This window comes from Hippoglossus stenolepis, chromosome 17 (assembly GCF_022539355.2).
Source record: "Hippoglossus stenolepis isolate QCI-W04-F060 chromosome 17, HSTE1.2, whole genome shotgun sequence".
NCBI lineage: Eukaryota > Metazoa > Chordata > Actinopteri > Pleuronectiformes > Pleuronectidae > Hippoglossus > Hippoglossus stenolepis.
Genome location: NC_061499.1, coordinates 16,263,466 through 16,283,715, shown reverse-complemented (window position 1 = coordinate 16,283,715; position 20,250 = coordinate 16,263,466). Strand labels below are relative to the sequence as shown.

Below are 20,250 nucleotides of genomic sequence, written 5' to 3'. Positions count from 1 at the left end.
CTGCACATATATACGTACACAGACTCAAACACCTTCACAGCATTCGCTTGCCTTTCTGCTAGCTTACACAGGACATTACATAGAAGAGCATGAAGCACTGATGTCTGGACCTGAAGGCCACGTTATGGCCAGTCTGCCATTGGTCTCGCTGAACTTAAGTGATTTGATCAGTGACGGCTTCAGTCAATCACCCGAAGACCGGCCACGTGTTATTTCAAGCATTAGAGCAAATTAAGGAACATTTCTTTCCACACGCATTCCACTGACAGAGTCCAGTTACTACTGAGGCGTACAACTTGACGGCTCTCTAAGACTAAAGCCAAATCATCTTGATCGCCCCCTGGTAGCTGGCTGCAGTATAGGTAAGGAAATACCCACTTCCTCCATGTTACTAGATGGGACATGGACTAAACCAAACTAAAAAGTCAAAGTCCAATTTTTCTCAAATATGGTTTCTTTCATTTTAGGTAGTTCGTATCACACTGATGCATGTTCAAGTATTCATTTTTTCAAGTGTGGATTGAATTGGTTATTTCATGATATAAAAACAAGGAAAATGTCACGATTGACAGCTGAGACCAATTTTTGATTGGTTGAGCTCCTGTATCGCGGCACCCTGATAACACACCTCCACTCCGTCGACTGCGTAAGACGGCGGTACCCGTAACTTGGATATTTTAGCTATATCTGCGTTCAACAGGGGGAAGTGCAGACGTATCATTTATCCTTACACAGAGTCATGACCAAGACACACACACACAGCCATGCTTGTAGCTCTGTGAGGATTTACTTAGGCACAGATGTGCTTCGAGCTAAATTAACACCAGCATGCAATCACGCTCACAATGACGATGCTGATGATTAGTCGGTAATGTGTACCATGTTCAGCATCTGTGGCTATTGTGTCAGCATGGGAACATTTGCTAATTAGCATGTAATATTAAACACAGGGAATGTCATTGTTTGCACATAAACCAAAGCACAGGATGAACTGAAAATCTAGACCTGATGATGCTACAAGATGAGGAAAGCTAATATATAAGCGTTTTATCTAATAGCTGTCTATCACCTGTTCAAATCATCATGAGAGGGACGTTAGAATGACTTGGACCAATAATTGCCGAGATATTTCAATCAAAACCGCAAATGTCTATCTAATGGTGTACAGGAGCCGTAATTCTACAGTAAACAATGAAAACCTTGCATTTCTTGGCATTAATGTAACAACACATTAATTCATGACCTGCTTTGTTTCTTTAAGTTTCCCATGACACACACATCCATCAGTCTCTTAGCCACCTCCTCTGCTTCTTCAGCCTAAAAGTTTCTCTCATTTGCTGTCGATGCAAAACACAATGGAATGTTGGATGGATTTTTCCATGGTCCTTTTACTCCTTCCAGTATGGGCTTTATCACTGTCCGTGCAGGAATACTACAAGCTTCCTGTTTTTGTGCCATAAAGCAGTCTTGAAACAAAATTCCTGCCTACTCAAACCTGGTGACATTCCATGAAAAATACAATGAAGAAGGAGCAAAATGCTGCCATTCCCCTGAGCCATTAACTGTTTGAAAAATTTAAGGGGGTCATCGATGTCAGATACAGAGCATATGCAAAGCAGCCTTGAGAATATTGCACATAGAAAACCCAAAGTGCAGTTACAATACACTAACCACAACGTACTTAAGTATTTCTTTATTATAACAAGCACAGATCGATTGTTTTTCTCAGCTGGAGAAATGTGAACAAAGTGAAGATGCTCTGGGAAAGACACAAATGAGGCCACATCAGCTCTCACAGATTCAAACCCTCACAAAGGCTCTTTGTGCAAACTGCAAGCTCGCTCTCTGACTCCAGACCTTGTGAGATGATGTCAACCAAATGCAGAAAATAATGCTTTCCCTTATCACATGTGTATGCGTGCGTGTGAAATTAATAATGCCACCTGTGTGTGTATCTGTGTGTATTGTTGTGGGCGCGCATGTGTGTGTGTGTGTGTGTGGAGGGAGCAAGAGAGTGAGTGAGAATCTAAAATAACTTTTATTGTTCAGGGTGGGCATCCTGAAAACATCTTTGAGAAGGATGGAACATTCCTAGGACAGGAGGCTCTGGTGGGGAAGGAAGGGCAAGGCTATGACACACACACACACACACACTATGAAGCTAAGAGCCAGGGTTGAAGCGTGTGAACCGGAAATGGGTGCCTGTCTTGCCTAAGTCGTCAGACAGATTCAAAAGGTTCAGAGCGATCCGCCCTACAGATGTTCCCAGCTCCGATACGGAAGCCTGCACTCTGTCTGCAGCATCCTGGAGACATTGCTCACCTCCTTCCCCAGCAAAACATGTCTGTCACTACGTGTGTGTGTGTGTGTGTGTGTGTGTGTGTGTGTGTGTGTGTGTGTGTGTGTGGGTGGGTGTATGATTGATAATGATGCTTCCATTATAACACACACACACACACACGTATATATACACATCAGATAACCCAGGTTGAACTCTTGTGTAATGGAAGGAAAGGCTGTACGCAGCCAAAGTCAACACATGCTGCTGTGACCTGAACATAACAGGCCAGTCAGCTGGTTTCCACACACACACCCTCACACACACACTCCATCACTTGTGATTGTGGTCAAGTAAAGGACAACAAACACCATGAGGAATCTAAAACCAAGCTCAACCACACAAATACTGACAGGGAAAAACTTCAAAAAACAACATCACAGCGAGCCATGTGTGTTTATTCTCTCTCTGCATGCTGCCACATGTGATGTCATGTCTATGTAACTACTTAACTGAAAACTTACTAACGGTAAAAAGTGTTAGACTGTAGGTGAGGTAAGTTTTTCCAGTCATGGCACTGGAAGGTAGACCCTGAGTGAGGTACCAGCAAACACTTGAGTGAACCTGCCTACTCCAGTCTGTTGTGTAATTCCAGTCAGTGTGTATTAGTGCAGGTGATGTGAGTATGCTTACATGGTTGTCAGAGATCTGTATGGGGCTGAGGACAGGGGAGCCTGCCGGGCTGCAGAGCTCAGGGAACGGGTTGGGAATGGCTGGCAGGGAGGCTGGACGCAGTTGCTGCTGTTCCTGCAGGCACCTGCAGAGGGAGACACACTCTTATGTGAATGTACTGGCAGACCAATGAAAGACTGATACTATGGTCATGGGAATCATTTTGGTATGGAAAGATAATGACTTTTCAAACTGACATGGTGATTTTACTTATATCACGACCCAACTATCCATCTATTATCAATACTACTTATCCTTTGAGGGTCGTGGGGGGAGCTGGAGCCAATCCGGCTAACATTGGGGGTCGCCAATGTAGGCCAACACATAAACAATCAATCACACTCAATTTAGAGGCTCCAATTAATCTAACCCCAGTCTGCATGTCTTTGGACTGGGGGAGAGACAGAGAAGACGCACACAGACATGGGGAGAACATACAAAGTCCACACAAAGACCCCCGGCCGAGCTGAGATTCACACCGGGGACCTTCCTGATGTGAGGAGACAGTGCTAACCACCACCCTGAATCAAGATCTGTAGTTCAATCAATCTGGACAATCATGTGCAATTGATCAATTGTTTGCATCTAATATTTTGCATGTCAATAAGTATAAAATAAAACCTCAAATGTAGTGAAAGGCAAAGAGTTAAAGCCCGAGAGAGAATACAGACAGCAGGAAACAGATTGTTTGCCTCGTGCACACAAACCAACAAAAGAAAAAAAAAGACAGCAAAAGATAAACAGAACTGTTCCTCCTCAGGCAGCACAGTCCTGTCCTAAACACAGCTGACTTTTATCTCACACATAAATCCCTGAGATCAACACCGAGGGCAGGGCGTGTGCGTCTACCTGACGGCCTGGATGTGCATGGGCTGTGAGTGCCGCAGCTTCTCCCTGGAGGGCGAGGGCGGGGGCAGGGGCGGGGTGTGACGACGGTGGGCCTGGCCGTGTCCCGGGTAGGCGGCGTGCACATGCTGCTGGTGGTGGTGGTAGTGCGGCGTGTGCATGTGTCCGTTGTTCAAGAGGAGCGCAGTGTCGGCCTGCGTGGAGTACACGCTCTCCATGGAGGAGTTCATCTCGTTCACCAGCTGCTCCAGGTCCACATCGTCGTCTGTGGAGGCAGGTGAAGGGAGGAGTGAGTGACAGGGCAGAAAATAACCACTAGGTGTCCCCTCGATAGGTAACAGTGAGAAAAATTCATATTAAAACCATCAATATCCAGATGATAGTTATTAAAAACAGCCTTCATAGTAGCGCTTACTCTTTCCTTTTAGGTAAGATTAAACTTTTAGTAAATCAGCCTCATTTAACTGAAGCCACATTTAGTGATGTGTCATTACACAATTATTCATGTTGTCGCTGTCATATTCACAGTTGATATAAACAACTTGTCAAAAGTAATAAAAAAAAAAATAGAAAACCACAAAGTCTGGTTATGTGTATGTAAATAAATTCAAAGCAATGTGATGTTCTTGAATTTTTGTATTTGAAGAAAGATGGAGTAAATACTGTTAAAGCCATTTTGTCATAAATTATTGGAGTGAATAGTTTGTGGTCCACAAAGAGGGAACAGGCATCATGCTTCACTTTGCCTCTAAACACACAGCTCAGCATTTTGGCCCTTTTCCTACTGTACATACTGTGTGCCCTATTACTAGCACTTTTCATTAGCTATAATTTCACATGGTAAACAGTCAAAATATATCCAAATGTACACTGTGGTCCTAAAACATCAAGCAGAAAGAGAGTCTTGATTTATATACAGTACACTGACTTGCTGGCTCGCCATTGGTCAGATTATGTGAAACCTGTCACTCAAGGGGCTAAGATGTCCATCAAGGACTGGAGGTTGAGACCAAACAGTCACCCAGAGACCAAATGACCGACCAGACCACACCAAAGGTGAAAGGGTCTCCAGAGCTCCTCTTGCAGGACAGTAAATAAGGCTGTTGTCAGCACTCGTCCTCTAACCTGACCTGTTACTAATTAACTGAAGTCCGTCCTGGGTCTGGAAGGCCTAGTGTAAGCTAACCTACATGCTTTAATGACTTGCAGTTAATCTTCTCCTTTAGTGTTAAGTAAAAAATTCACGTTTCCTTTAGGGATCAATAAAGTTAACTTGCAGACTGTGCTAATTATTAACCATTTCCCAGGCTTACAGCTATTTCAACTTCTCAAAAGTGAACGTGCACTGAGAAAACTGTTCTATTCGGATAGACATATATATCCAGAAAATACACTAATAAAGTAAGTAAGTAAAGTAAGTGCATGACTTGGCAGGTCTGTCAAGTGTGCTCACAAGTGCAGTATGTCTCCATGTGTTTCTGTATGTGTGTGTGTGTATGTCCTAAGCCCTTTGGTCCTATGTGTCCCACCCCAACACCACACACAGAATTCCTGACATTCCAGTACGAAGAAATTACAGCACTCTGGAAACGTTCACCAGGCTGTTCATGGCACATGGTGACCAAATGAACAGGACAAAGTAGGGCACCAAAACACACACACACACATACACACGTAAACACACACACACACAGAAGCACGCATACACTCAGAGGAGCCAAGGACACCATGTACTGCTATGCAGTGCTGAGCATGTGTATGTAATTATACAGAAATAAGATTAAAAAGCACTGCATTGTGCTACACATTCACGCAGTGTAGATACACACTGAGCCCACCGAGATAAAAAGAAGCCACTGGACCAAAACCAGCAGTGGGCCCGTCTGATCTCAGATCACACAGAGGTATGCATGACACTCATACATACACACACATACGCACAGAGAACGGACTGTCCGGGACATAGGGTCATGTGATGCTGGGGTATATGAGTGGAACATAGGTTGAGGTACACAGAGGGGGGCACACAGTTGGAAAAGAAAAAGAGAGCGCATGAGGACAGTCAGAGACGGTTATTATGTAAAGCTGTGATGAACTGAAGGACTTTCCCACAGCAGACATTTTGATTTGTTAAAATAGGTAAAGCACCGACACCATTAAAAACATTAACAGTGGCTCCGTTCTGTTCAAGTGTCCCAGTACATCACGGCAGTATGACAGCGAGCCAGCGTGCACAATACCAGGAAGCGAGACCGACAAATGAAATTCAGCCATCATGCACTTTGGTATTTACAACCGTGATTTTCCCAAAATGTCCTCTGTAAAAAATGTCTGTTACAAATTAATAGCTGCACATGGAAAACACATTTTTACTTTTCAGAACATCAGTATTCACAAATCTTGTGATGTGACATTTATGACACATAAAAAGGCCTTTTCTTAGAGATTTGGGCTTAAATATCTACGTTTTGTTATTTCCAGAAATGATAAAAAAAAGATGTTTGGAGCAGTAAAAAACAGATTGATGGGAGGGTACCGACTGTCGCCAAGTGCTTTATGGCCATGTTAGCTGCACGGCTCTGGGGACTGTGAAGTTGGTCACTCAGTCCACCACTTTTGACCAGAAGACAAACCCTAATGACTTTGGTGATCCCCATGATGTTTATTCTTATGCTTACCAGTTCATATTTGTGGTTTTGAGTAACTGTCTCGACAACTAACAGATGGATTGACAGAATTTGGCACAGCGCTTCATGTTTCCCTCAGATGAGTTGTAATAACATTGTTCCCCTTTTCATCTTCTACTTTTCCTTCATAATTGTGTTGACATTGCAGTTTGTCCAATAATTTGATTTCAGTTAGACAACTCACGTTTAAATGTTTATTGCAACAGTAGCACATGTCAGTGTTTGGCAGCTGGGCTCCGACTTAATCACTCCCCCAGATATGATGACATAGATATGTTGGGAGTGATGAGTCAAACAGACTTCAGTTTGAGCATATTAGCATCATCAGTGTGCGTATGTTAGCATCGTCAGTGTGCGCATGTTAGCATTGTCAGTGTGCGCATATTAGCATCTTCGGTTTGAGCATGTTAGCATCGTCAGTGTGATCGTCCACTTCCTCCTACTTTTAAGAAATGAAGCCAAAATATCCAGGATACAAACTCTGCACATTTGCAGCAAGAGTTTGGGAGTACAGGAAATATAAGCATTTGAACTTGTGTTAAGAATGTATACATATATATATATATATACACACAATGCTTTTCCAAGTGCAAGGAAGGCAGTGAGTTTCAGGGTTAGGGTCATTAGGGTTAGGGTCATTAAATATCTGTGCAAAAAAAGACAAAAAACTTGTTATAAATATTTGATGTGCACAAATAGGAAGATCCTTTTTTGTCTAAATGACTGCCAGTTTGAAAGTTTTCTCTCATAGAGCTCGTCTCTATTGCAGCTCCACATTGTGATTCAGGCTGATAAGTCGACTGGAGTTTTCCTCTCCCTCCTGCTGTTGCCCACTTGGCCGCGGCTGTTGGCTTCAGTCGAGGAAGCCAGAGGACGTATAGCATAAATATATCCTCTCCTCCCTCTCCAACTGTGACTTTGAAAGTAGAAGAAATGTATGGGCTGCATCTGAAGACAAAACCTACCATACAAAAGTGGCCAAATCCTTCCTGCAAGATCCCAGAATACACTGAATGAGCGCTCTCTGTCCCTGGCCACAACAACCTACAATCATCGATCTCTGACAGCAGTCAAGAGGTCAGAAAACAGAGCTGGACGTTCAGGTTTTCCGGGGCAAATTGCAACCACGTTCTTTTATGGACAATAAAAATATATATACTCCATTCAGCATTTAAATCCCTTTAAGTACATTTTGAACAACTACTCAGAACTCAATGCTCTATACTTGCATTGTATTTGTGTTATTAATTAGTTCATAGTTTGCTTTGTGTGCAATAATCTGAAAGTTAAACTAGTTAGGTCTTGGATTTCTCCAAACATTAGATGTTAATATGTGTGTAATAATATTTTCTCCTAATAATCATTGTTGTGATGCAAGTTACTCTAAACTTTAGAGTAAGCTGTAGGCTTTAGAGTCTAAAAAATCCAACTACCAGTAACAACCAGCACAAGTCTGTGGTCTCACCAAGCAGCTCAATGAATTACCTCTATTGAAGTGAAGCAGGGCAACGCTGGGGGAGAGTGCACAAATCAAACAAGAGGCTTCATAATAAAAATTATGAGCAGAACACTAAATCTGGGAAAGTACATTTGCTGGCGTGCATGCAAGGCAACAGATGAGTAGGAGGCAACACCCACAATGCTCGCTTGATCTCTTTTGTGGTGCAGGAAATCAGCCCTCTCAAAAGAAATCGTATGCCCCTCTATAAGTGTGTGCAGGGGAAAACTTCTCTTGACTCAAGAAATTGCATGCAGGTGACAGCATCAAAACAAAACACGTCACCAGATCACTAGAAAGACAGGAGTGGCATAAATGAAGGGCAGGTAACATGAGCCGTGGTCTAAATATACAACACATCCATCAGAGTGGTTGATGTGATATTTCTGTGTAGTGCAAAGTCAGAAGGAAACAATAGCTGGGTGACTTTGGCTTGGTCACTGAAGACATCCGTCAGTTCTTATATGGAAAACTGCTTTTGTTGACGATTGGTGGCTACACATGTCCGTTTGAAAACAATGAAGTCATTTTCCAGACTTCCTCTTGCATGTTTAATACTACACTGACATTTGCAATTGAAGACATTTAATTACAAAAGTAGAACAAAGTTGTGTGTCTGTGCCTCTAGTATCATCAGCCTGTGGTCTACTCCAGTTCAGTCTATAAGTTATTTATTATCATGGATTGTAAATGTACTTTTCCTTTTCCACTCAACCTGAGTCAACAACGTCTACTTCGGTTCGTGCTTTTCCATTTCCCAGGTTAGGTTCACAACCACCAAGTGGATTTTAAATCGCTGCAATCAGTTTTTCTTTTTATGAGTAGGTAAAGGAAGTCGTGTCAGAGCAGGACATTTTCCACTAGCGAAAAAAGAAAGTCACAGCGCTGCATTTAGTGGAAACATTCACTCTGAAAGAAATTATATATTATATATGGGCAAAACAATGGGCCTCTCATCCACATGCAAACAGTGTTTTAAGTCGCTAAAACTGAATCTTTACAAACCTTCCAACGTGCCGATTTTCAACAACTCCATTTTTTGTGTACGTGAGCGTTTGGGAAATGATGATGATGAAGGATGCTATACAGCAGTTGACAGGAGACTAAGCTCACTGAGGCTGCTCACAATGGTCTTCTCTAGTATTTGACAGATCATTGATGGACGTTTTATCGCCACATGCTGGCCCAGTGTGCTTGTTTGAGCGTTTGAAGTCATTTTGTGTTCTTGACATGATGGAGATATTTTTTCATGTGGATTATTTTTTTTAAATGGAGGAAATAATATCAGTTAAAAAAACTATCTGAAGTGGTGCAGACAACGAGGAATACGATCTAGTAATTTCTTAGAAAAAGACAAGACTGGACGCTACCAAATAATCTCTTCCTAGAAGTACTCAAAACTGGAGTACAATTACACTCTTCACTCTTGGGTTGTCACTGCCGCTGTGCAAGTATGAACCTGCATACCTCCACATCTGCCCCTCAGACCATTTACTATTAACTCTGGTCTCCAACGCTGAGTGACCTACAGCCCTCCACCCCACACCCACTCACCCCAATCATGTGGAGCCATGTTTACAATACTCTCACACGAGCATGACCGCCACACATCACCAGAGCAGACAAGCCGCTGAACAACCCTGCACCCATAGGGAGAAGGAGGAAAAAAAAGAGAGGTTGAGGAGGGTGAATTTAAAACCTCTCCTCTCCTTGGGTTGGCTCTTTTCCAAAAGGATTCCCAAGATTTTCCATGATAGTTGAAGGGGTTTCTGGGAATCCATTGGAAGCAGGCTGATGCGTGTGTATGTGTATTGCGAGGAGGGGGGTGAGAAAAAAGTGCTGAGCAGTGCTAAAAAAGGGGGGAGGGAGGGTAAAACACTTTAGCACTTGTCTATATCCTCTCCATCTGGAAAGCAGAGCCTGCAGTGATGGAGGGAGACAATGTCCTAGATGGAGAGGGAGATAGAGAGAGAGGGAGATTTCTAGGAAGACAGGAAGAGCATTTAATGGCCCAGCAAATAGATTTTGGGTTGTAGAGGTCCCATTAAAAAACTGACGAAAAGGGGAAAAGCACATGGAGAGAATGGTTGTGTCACCGAGAGAAGATTAAAGATATAGATACTGAGGATAAACAAACTAAATACATGTACATAAGAGAGATGAGGAGAGTTACCATGGTGATGTGGCAAATTTTGATTGGCTGAATGCTGGAAGCCTGGAACAATCAGCTCCTCAGGCCGGCGAGAGGAAGTGCGGTCCATGCTTTCCTGTTGAAAAAAGAGAGAGACTGTCCGGTAAAAGACATTCAGTGGGATTAAAACACTTCAGACATTTTTGTAAAGAGTGAGACAACATCATATTTTCACAGGGTTCAGAAGGTCAGACAAAGGGTGGCTCTTTTGTGTCTACTCTCGAGGAAACATCAGGCTTCAAGTTCAGAGACCAGTCACCCTTTGACCCTGTGGCATCGACCTTTCCCTTCCTCCCTTCCTCCCTTCCTCCCTTTCTCCCTTTCTTCCTTTCTCTCTCTCTCTCAGACACTCACACGTTCATACATATGTGTTGTCTCAAACTCTCAGGTACTCATTAAAAAAACAACTATAAATCATTTTTAGAGCGAAAAAACCTACTAGTTCTGGCAAACGTATACAATCTCACATGTCTGGAGATACACGCACATGCTGCCAAGTTCCTCACACATTGTCTAATTTAAAGCAGCCCTGAGGCAAGAAAGCTGTAGAGGAGAAAGAAAGGGAAAAAAAGCCAACCAAATTTTCAATCTTCCCTTTTCCAGGAAAAAGAAGAACGCGGAAGCATTGCTTCCAGGAACTGCTCATGGTCAGAGGTCCTGCTGTGCATGTATGCACACACACACACACGCATGCACGCAGACACACACACTCATTTCGAAAACATCCATAAATGCCCGGAGAAAGATTTAGGGCTCTGAGAAACAGCCAAAAGCTTTCTAAGGAAGGCAACTTGCCTGCAGGGCTGTGGGCTGACAGAGAAAGTCTGCAGGCTTCAGGTCGAGCAGACAAGCTGAGATACAACAATTTACCTACAAAACCCCCTCTCACATATAATATATCTTACTCATCATGTGCCAACATGCAAACACTACTGTGATGTCACTGTGACACTGTGACTACGACAGTCTCAACTGGTTGCTAGGCAATAGCTCAGAGCCGAGAAACAGTCCACATAATTTCGTTAAACAGCAATTGTCTTTTACTTGCAAATAAAAAAAGTTAAAAAAAAGTCTGTGCAGTAGCGATCGGTGAATAAAGCCTCAGTAGCGAGGGCCCTGTTCATACACATACTCGACAAATCCAGAGTCAGCATCAGCTGTCAATCATGATCTTTTACAACATTTTTAAAAGCATCAAATAATTGATTAAAACCAAATTTGTCGTAAAAATAAACACTTGGACATAAGTGTGATAAGTACTAACTTGATAAAAACCAATTTGCGAAAATAAAGGTATTTAACATATACTTTCATTTTTTAGTTTGGTCCACCACCCATCCACTAACATGAAGGAGACAGGATGTATTACCTATCCTGCAGCAAACCACTAGGTGGCGATCAAGATGCTTTGGCTTGACTTTTGGGGAGCTGTCATCTTTATAGACAGTCTATATGTTGTTAGTTAATGTGCTTAAGAGAGGTGAATTTAGTTAGATGGAGCCAGGCAAGGTCCCTTTTCCCGTTCCCTTAGTTTATGCTAGGCTAAGCTAACCTAGCTGCTGGTGAATGTAAGGAAGTACAAATCCATTCACCAAAGAGTCTAACTATGAGGTGTTAGCCTGTATGACATGGAAATGTGCATAATATTATGCAAAAATGCCTTATGTTATGACGGAATGCATCAATTGAGGTGTAAGAATCATACAGTTGCACAGTGTAAGTTTGGACTGTGTGTAAAGTTGGACACAGGACAGTGTCCTGGTTCAAGTAACAGATATCAGTAGCAGCACTGTAAGTATATAGCTACAAGTAAACGCAGAGACAACCACCTCCCCTCTGCAGCACCGGGGCAGTGAAAGATTGACTTTACAAGCTACACTCCCGTAAAAACCTCATCTTGACCTCCCCATAATCCTCTGACTCTATAGTCTGAAGAGCTCACCGATGCTTCCTCTGCAGTCAATAGGAGGTTAAGTGACAAGAAATCCAAATTTGAACGTCAAGACTCCCTTTCTTAAAAAAGGGTATTGGTTTCTCAGTAAATGTATTTTCCAGATGTGGACTGTTTTGCACAATTTGCCGAAAAGCCAATAGTCATAAACAGCATTCTTGATATTGCTAGTCTTATGGGTATACAGTAAGCTGTACAGTACTTAAAGGGAGGTTTTCTTCTTAAAGTTTTAGTGGATGGTGACCTTCAGTCTTCTGTCTTAAGTTTCACAAGCGCATGATTCAAACTATCTTTTTATGTAATCTTTGGGAGAATTTCTCTGACATCTTCAATTTATTGTTTTAAGTTCGTCACTGGCGCAAAACATTTATAGTTTTATGATGTAATGTTTTTAACGTGTATGACGTGTTTGCATTCAGGAGTGCAACCATTGGTCAAAAAACTAGAAACATCTGGTATCCACCTAATTCAGTGTCAGCAAAGTACAGTGAGTACGATACTTGCTGCTCTAAAGAGTTGTGCTGCTATGCCACAGGCGGAGGACAGGCTCAGGTTATCTCCATGAAGGCCTTCATGAAGGTGGCAATAAAGTCTACATCAACAACCTGTCAATTACCAGAGAAGAACTGTGGTTCTACTGTGGTAATATTGGTTGAGGCAGATGTCTGTTAATGTGATGCAGTGATGCTAAATTTACCTGCAAACTTGCAATTAGAACTAGCAGAGCTAACCAAACGTAGAGAGACCAGAATACAGCCGCCATTGTTGTCTTTGTTTCTGACACAAGCTTGTGACAAAAAGCAAAAGTGACGTAAGCTGTGACGTCATCGTTTCCCAAACACTCCGTTTTGTATAAACACACGGATACACAGAAACCAGAGTTTTTGAAAATCTGAACTCTGGAAGGCGTTTATAAGAATCTTAGTTTTAGTGACTTAAAACACTGATTGCGTGTGTCAACGAAAGACCCAAGCACAGAGGAAAAAGTTTGTTTTGCAAAATATCTGCATTAATGTGGACAGGGGCTTGGATGATGACACATCATATGTTTTAGGGGAGGTAAAACCTCAATGGGCATCATGTGGACGCGTGATTTGATGCGTGTGGACAAGAGGCCAAAGCGCAGAGGAATATTTCCATTTGCAATATATCTGCATTGTTTTGGAAAGGCTGTAAGTTTAATACTTTTGGGACCTTTGCCAAGGAATCCATTCAATAGATGTTAAAAATATTTCCATCATAGTCAAAGGTGCAGACAGACCAACACATTAATTCTTATAAATTACAGGCTGGAGACAAACTCCTTTGAATGGAGGTTAGCAATACTTCTGTTTCTGAAGGACAGGAACTGGTGCTTTGTATCTTGGACAATATGTCGTCTTACAAACATACTTTTAGGGTATTCTGGTGAATTAACTACAGTCTGTGCTTAATTCAACTTTTGGAGTGCTGGCTTGAAAGATGTTATCTACTCCTGCTAGTTTTTTTCCTCGCTCACTTGGATTCCCTGTCCCACTGTATTGTTATGGTGATTTCCAGACTGTATCTGCTCTTAAAACAAGCGTGAAAAGGAGGAGTCTTCTCGATTTTCTTCGATTTCACTGCATATGTTTCTAGAGGAAAACTTTGGCCAGTTGTTTCGATCAGCTTGACATATTAGGGTTACTCTTTTGCACTGATTGATATCCTGGAACTACTCTTGGCACCTCTTTCATCATGAGCAAACTTCTCAAAACCTCTAAAGCTTATAGCCCACAGCATTGACATCTAGGCATTTCAACATACTTTCTCTCTTGAGCATCATACTTCCTCGAAAGCACAAGCACAAGCCCATTGCAGTGGTGACTGCTGCTTAAAGCTGCTGTCCTCTGACCTCCAAGAACAGGAAGAAAGAGCTACAGTTTATGTTCTCTGAGGGAACAGGCATGTTCAGCACCGCTGGCACAAATCCTGATGTTCGGGGGAGAGGATCTGTTAAACACTTCATTCTTTCCGCTCTTCTGATTGGTTAAAGTCATAACTCAGTTGAGCTTCGAGTCTGTGGTTCCTCAGTACTCTGTGGTGCAATCGCTCGGCCATCAACAAACGCACACTCATACAGGACATATGGAGATGGAAGGAAAAAGAGAGAGAAGGAAAACGAGGGTTGGTGGCTGCTTCCTCAGAGACGTCTCTGGCACAAAACCATGGTTCTCACTGAGATAGATACACACACACACACACACACACACACACACACACACACACACACACACACACACACACACACACTTTGGAGACATGCCTGGAATGCTGCCCAGATTCCCAAACATGCACGGTGTTATGTATAGTGTTATGTAAGTATGCAGAAAAGAGCTCATTTGCTCCTTATCTATACACTAAACCTACAGTCACTGCTCACAGAGAGAGACTCCATGGGGGTGTGTGTGTGTGTGTGTGTGTGTGTGTGTGTGTGTGTGTGCTGTGTCATGTCAACTGGCAAGCTTTCACACACACACACACACACACACACACACACACACACACACACACACACACACACACACACACACACACACACACAGCAATGTTGTAACCCACTTCTCTCCCTCCAGCCATCAAACTGTTTTTTCTTTGGATGCAGGGTGGAGGAATGTTGTTTTCTATGGGGATTCAATTCACTATTCACTGCAGCCTTACTGGTGCAAAAACCCTTGAATCCTGGAAGCTAACGTGAACCAATCTAACTTAATGTCAGTTCAACAGGGGCTCAGCGGTCCCACGGTTCGGGTTAGCGGGGAGCTGCATTTTTGTACCGCCGTTAAGAGGGATAAGGCAGCTGAGGCTACGTCACCTCCGTCGTCCCATTAGTCCCAGTAAGACGTCACACAATCAATCGCATCCTTTCAGAGCCCACAGCTTGTTATTGCTGTTTGTTTAGTGCCCTATTTATAGAAATCCACGGTGCTCTTTAGCCAAATTCTTTAGGTTACTGGAGGGTTGGAGAGTAGAAAATCCAAGCTGACAAACAAAGGGCTCATTCTGCAGGAGTTGGACAGTGGATGTGGGTCCGTTGTGTTGCCGCAATGCCATATTTCACCTGACTAGACTGGGAGTCATTCACTGTGAAGCAAGTAAACTCACAAAGCCACTGTACTTAGAGAGAGAGGGAGGTTTGGATAACCATACTTTACAGCTATACTACATATGTACTAATCAATATTTGTATTAACAATGCTTTAATGTCTGCAATCTGGAGGGTGTTGGTCATACAGAGAATTACTACGAACACTGAGGCTTTAGCATCTTTTAGCTTCTACAAATCCAACCTGCAAATTAACTGTTTGGTTCCTAAAGCTCCCGTCAACCAAGCCACGGCCATCAAAGTCAGAGACAGGCAAGAAACATACATTTCAGGTACGCCAACCAATTCTTTCATTCAGACCCAATTAAATGATTGGCTGGCGTACCTTGTTTTCTTCATGTTTATTACAGTCCTGTGAGGGTCATAGGCACCAGCTTTTTACTTTTTATTCATTGATGGCTATCGGGATGTGAAAAGGAATTCAACAAATGAGATCAAAAGTGTTTTTTGAAACAACTGACAAACCCAACATGAAATATATTGGCATTCCAAATTAATGCTTACTAAGCTCTGTCTGCTGATTATATGAATCGACCATTTGCATTAGATACAATTGTTAAAAAAAATTGTTTTGTTAATGTTGTTTTTATTATATTATATTATATTATATTATATTATAACATTTCACCAGTTCATGACTGAGATGAGGGGAAATGGTGATACTGCTACAAGGTTGTTCAATGTAGCAAGTACACAAGCACTTAGCTAACTAAATAGCTAACTTAGCTTCCATCTGAATTTTGCTGGGTTCACAACTGTTAATTTGACTAAATGTTAACTAATACTTTGTGTAGGGATAATAAGAAAGTGCTATTAAATAAAAAAACTAACATTTGATGAACCAAGGCATAATCCTATTTACTTAGCTCACACAAAGTATGCTTTGGCATTAGCAGGCAGCGTTATCTACTAAAAACACAGATGAATTGTGAACAATGAGGACCACATTGATCAAGGATTACTGACATTTTGACTTGTCAGAAACTAATTAAAATAATATTGGAAGGATTATCATTGTGTATGTTGGCTCACAAATACAGGAGCTGAATGGACGGGAGCTATTATTAGAAGTTATGAACTAAACTTGCACTTTTCCTCATATAACAAGTCAGAATATCCAGAATGAAAGACATTTACTGTCCTTACATGAGCTTTTCTGTTGCCCGAAAACAGAAAAGCTCATTACTTTGACGTATTCTTTACGCTACTGACCAGCACACCTACAGGCGAGACACCAAATATTTACCTGGTAGTTTGGGTGACGTAAGAAGTAGTCAGGACATCCCGCTAAGGCCATGGTGTTCCTTCAGTGTTCCCTCTGTAGGGAAGGACACCCACTGGTCTCACCAGCACCCTGCACATGAAGGGAGGATACAGCACAGAAAACCGATTGAAAAAGAGGAAAGAAAGCTACCTATCCCTGAAATAACACATACATTTACTCCCTAAAGTTGCTGTTGCATCTGCACCATTATTGGTTTGTAAAACCTACAGAAAAAAAGACAAAACCCCTAAATCTGACACTCTTCCAAAGAAAAAACAAAAGCCTGCATGTGTGAATGAGTGTGCATGCATGGATGAACATGTGCACACCGAATCCAATGTAAACACAGCCATTGTGTACAACACACACACACACAAGTCAGTTCCCAAACAAAGCCTGGGGCTTAAGACTAAATAGGACACCCTCTCTCTCCTCTCAGCACATGACCACTCTCCACCTGCGGGACTGATGGACAAGGCAAACAGGGGGAGAGAGAGGGAGAGAGAGAGAGAGGGAGAGGGAGGGAGGGGGAGAGGATTTCTGAAGGAACTTGAAATAGGAGTCGGCTATTTCCACTGCATTGTGCAGCATTGTCTGCTGTGAGTAAGCAGGGGGAAGCTGTGCATATGTGTGTTTGGAAAGAGGATACACACACTGCAGTAATGTTCAGCTCTACTGATGTAATCTATTTATTTTCCAGTGTTATTGATTAAAGGGACAATATTGATGCATTCTAGAGTTTTAAATACAATTTGCGGCTACACCCCAAAACTCATGCCAAACACTATGATATGAAGATAAATGTGTCCCTCTGCCCTGTAGCTGAAATGTTATTTTTGGAGCAGGACTTTCAATCCCTTTTTTACCTTTAAAATCCATTTTGAATGGAAAGTCCTATCCTCGCTTATTTTCCAGATCACCATAAAAATCGAATCCATTGGTCCCTTTGAGAACTGCTATCTGCCCACCAAATTTCACGGGAAGCAGCGTTAAGATTTTGGAGACGTCCACCTCATAAACTTTTCTCTCAAGATTCGCAAAAATAAGAAAACACTCAATAGAGGAAGAACTGATTTGATAAGATGGATATTTCTGCAGCCCTCAAGTGCTGCAACTGATACTGCTTCCGACAAAAGGTTCGGCAAAGTGAATCTACACACACGCAGACACACACACACACACACACACACTCACCGAGCTGCATCTCTCTCACTAAATAGCTCCTCTCACTCTTTGACTCTGCTGGTTTCTCTTCACTTTCACTCCCAGCTTGTCTCCATTGTACAGGTCATTATATAACAGATATCAGATGGTTCAAACAATATCTCTTCCTCCTTCTCCTCCCCCTCCTCTCCTCCCCCTCTCTTTTCACCCCACTAATTACTGTTTCCACTGGGGCTCTGCTATCTTTAGGTTGCTCTGCTGACTGAGAATGTGTGTTTAAATGTGTGTGTGTGTGTGTGTGTGTGTGTGCAACTGTGTGCAAACGCTGAAAAGACAGCCTCTCTCCGCTGCTGGTAATTGCACACTTTTTTTCCCCTACTGTGACCGGTTTTGTATCTCATGTTCTTGCGTATGGCTTAAGTGTGTGTTCACACCAATCAAAGCGCTGGGCAAAAGGGCAAGCAGGGCAGATCATATGTGCGGCTAATAAGCCTGAAAGCAAAGCCAAATCTCAGAGTGCTTGACATTTGCTGACATTTGTGGTTCCTGCTGAAGAGAAAGGGAGTAATTCAGCTTTACTGGTCATACGGGGAGATCTAGAGAATTAAATGGATCAGGAAGCAACTTAATAATGCCACATGTGTGAGTGTGAGTGTGTATGTGTGTGTTTGTGGATATAATACGCGCACTCCTACTTTTTTTTCCGAGGACTCAGATGCTGACATGGAGAGCTTTCTCGGAACATGCAGCACCTGTGCATTAACACACAGTATTAGTGTGCCACTATCCCAGCTATAAAGGCCCGGATGACACCTGATCCTAAAAGGACCTGCAGTCTTCTTTGTGCATCAGCAAGGAGAGAAGGGAAGGAGGAAGTTTAGCAGTGTGCAGAGATTAGCCCACATTAAGTCACAGCTAATGGAGCTTTATGACAGACCATCAGCACACACACGTATACACACTCGGGCAGCTTATCCTCCTTGAAAGTTGGATTTAGTGGCGGAAACAGGTACAGTGAGGGGATGACAGTCACCGCAGATGCTTCTTAACTCCAGCGGAGCATCTACAAGTGAATGGTGTGTGTGTGTGTGTGTAATAAGAGTTTTTTGATGTGTCCCATCACACCATCAGCAACAGTGTCTAAATGTGACTGCAGTGAGGTAGTGTTAAAAATAGCTTCATGCTCTGTAAACAATAACACATTTGCTTCCAGAGACACACACACTCTGTACCCTTTAAATGACACTGTCCCCCATGAGCCGTGGTACCTGCAGGAGTTTGACAACATTCTCAGAGGTGTGCACAGTGACTGTGTGAAGCCATGGCTGAAAAGAAAAAAAAAAACTCTTACCTCTGAAATGAAAATGAGTTTAGAAACATTCCCGTGCGTAGTACGCTTCTATAGACTGATATTGAGTTAGAACACATACATCTGAGACTGAGACAGCAGCTCCACACACACACACACACACACAGAATAAACCAAAGTGCTTACGGGTAATGAAAGGGCAGCTCCAGGACGCAGTGGCTCGGGGGATCGTGTCCAGGACGCACGACGCAGCAGCCGGCGCGCTCCTTCGACTGTCCTCGTCTGGACCCTCCACACAAAACTGCTTCACCCCCAAAAAAACTACTCCCTCCGTCCGCTGATCTGTTGTCTTCACCTTGTCCCCCCACCCCCAACCCGGAGTGCCGTCCCTGCACACACACACACGCACACATACACACACACACACACACACACACACACACTTGTTCGCACACCCAACACTTGCACGCGTCCACTGACGCACACATGCACTGGTCTCTCCCCCTGCACTTCCCCGACCAGCTGACACTTCTCGCTCTGTCTCTGCACACACACACACACACACACACACACACACACACAAACACACGAACGCACGCACGCACCCTTACATGCACACACACATACAAGCAGGCGCTCTCTCTCTCTCCCCCCCTCTCTCTCTCTCTCTCTCCCTGTCTCTCTCACTGAAGGAAACCTCCTCTCTCCGCCCCGCCCTATTCACAACAATACACTGCAAAAAGTGACCCCCTCTTTCCTTTTTTTTTTTTCAAGTTGGAGGTCAGTAAGCATATCTGATAATAACCAAAAACAAGTCCGAAAATAAAGAGTACAAATTTGTATATATCCCTGAAGACTAACTATTCTTGTAGTTGCTATACTCTCCTTTACATTTACTTTTTGAGTTCACTTTTTAAAAGGGAAAAATAGCTGTGGAGGCTTGCATCTTTTGCAGCGGTCCAGACCTGACTTTAACCCTTCCAGCAGAAGGAGGCCTCCACATGCCTGGACTCTGAGCTAAAGTGAAAGCCATTAGTGTCACCCCATCTATCTGGTGTCACTGCTGCAGGTCTGCACCGTGTACCTGCCCTGACACCTGCAGAGGGTTTCCTTCTGGTCAAATCACATCGTGCACTCTATCACCAGCAGACCAAAAAAACACATTTCAAAGTCCTTGTGGGCTTGTTTAAAGCAGCACCACGAGAG

General features: G+C 42.9%; 1 protein-coding gene across 3 annotated transcripts in view; it reads right to left on the bottom strand.

Annotated features, from left to right (window-relative positions):
• The window catches only part of LOC118124382 (growth factor receptor-bound protein 10), a 45,148-nt gene extending 25,773 nt beyond the window's left edge, over positions 1 to 19,375 (bottom strand). The window contains exons 1-6 of one of the 3 annotated variants that reach the window (XM_035182088.2): positions 19,231 to 19,364; positions 18,968 to 19,060; positions 16,554 to 16,661; positions 10,215 to 10,308; positions 3,860 to 4,121; positions 2,972 to 3,095 (exon numbers count right to left, since the gene is read on the bottom strand). In XM_035182088.2, the coding sequence (XP_035037979.1) occupies positions 2,972 to 3,095; positions 3,860 to 4,121; positions 10,215 to 10,308; positions 16,554 to 16,604 (531 nt within the window). In that variant the 5' untranslated portion in view covers positions 16,605 to 16,661; positions 18,968 to 19,060; positions 19,231 to 19,364. Of the gene's footprint in view, positions 1 to 2,971; positions 3,096 to 3,859; positions 4,122 to 10,214; positions 10,309 to 16,553; positions 16,662 to 18,967; positions 19,061 to 19,230 lie in introns of all 3 variants that reach the window. The other 2 variants (XM_035182089.2, XM_035182087.2) reach the window with 2 other exon arrangements.
• Positions 19,376 to 20,250: the final 875 nt, after the last annotated feature.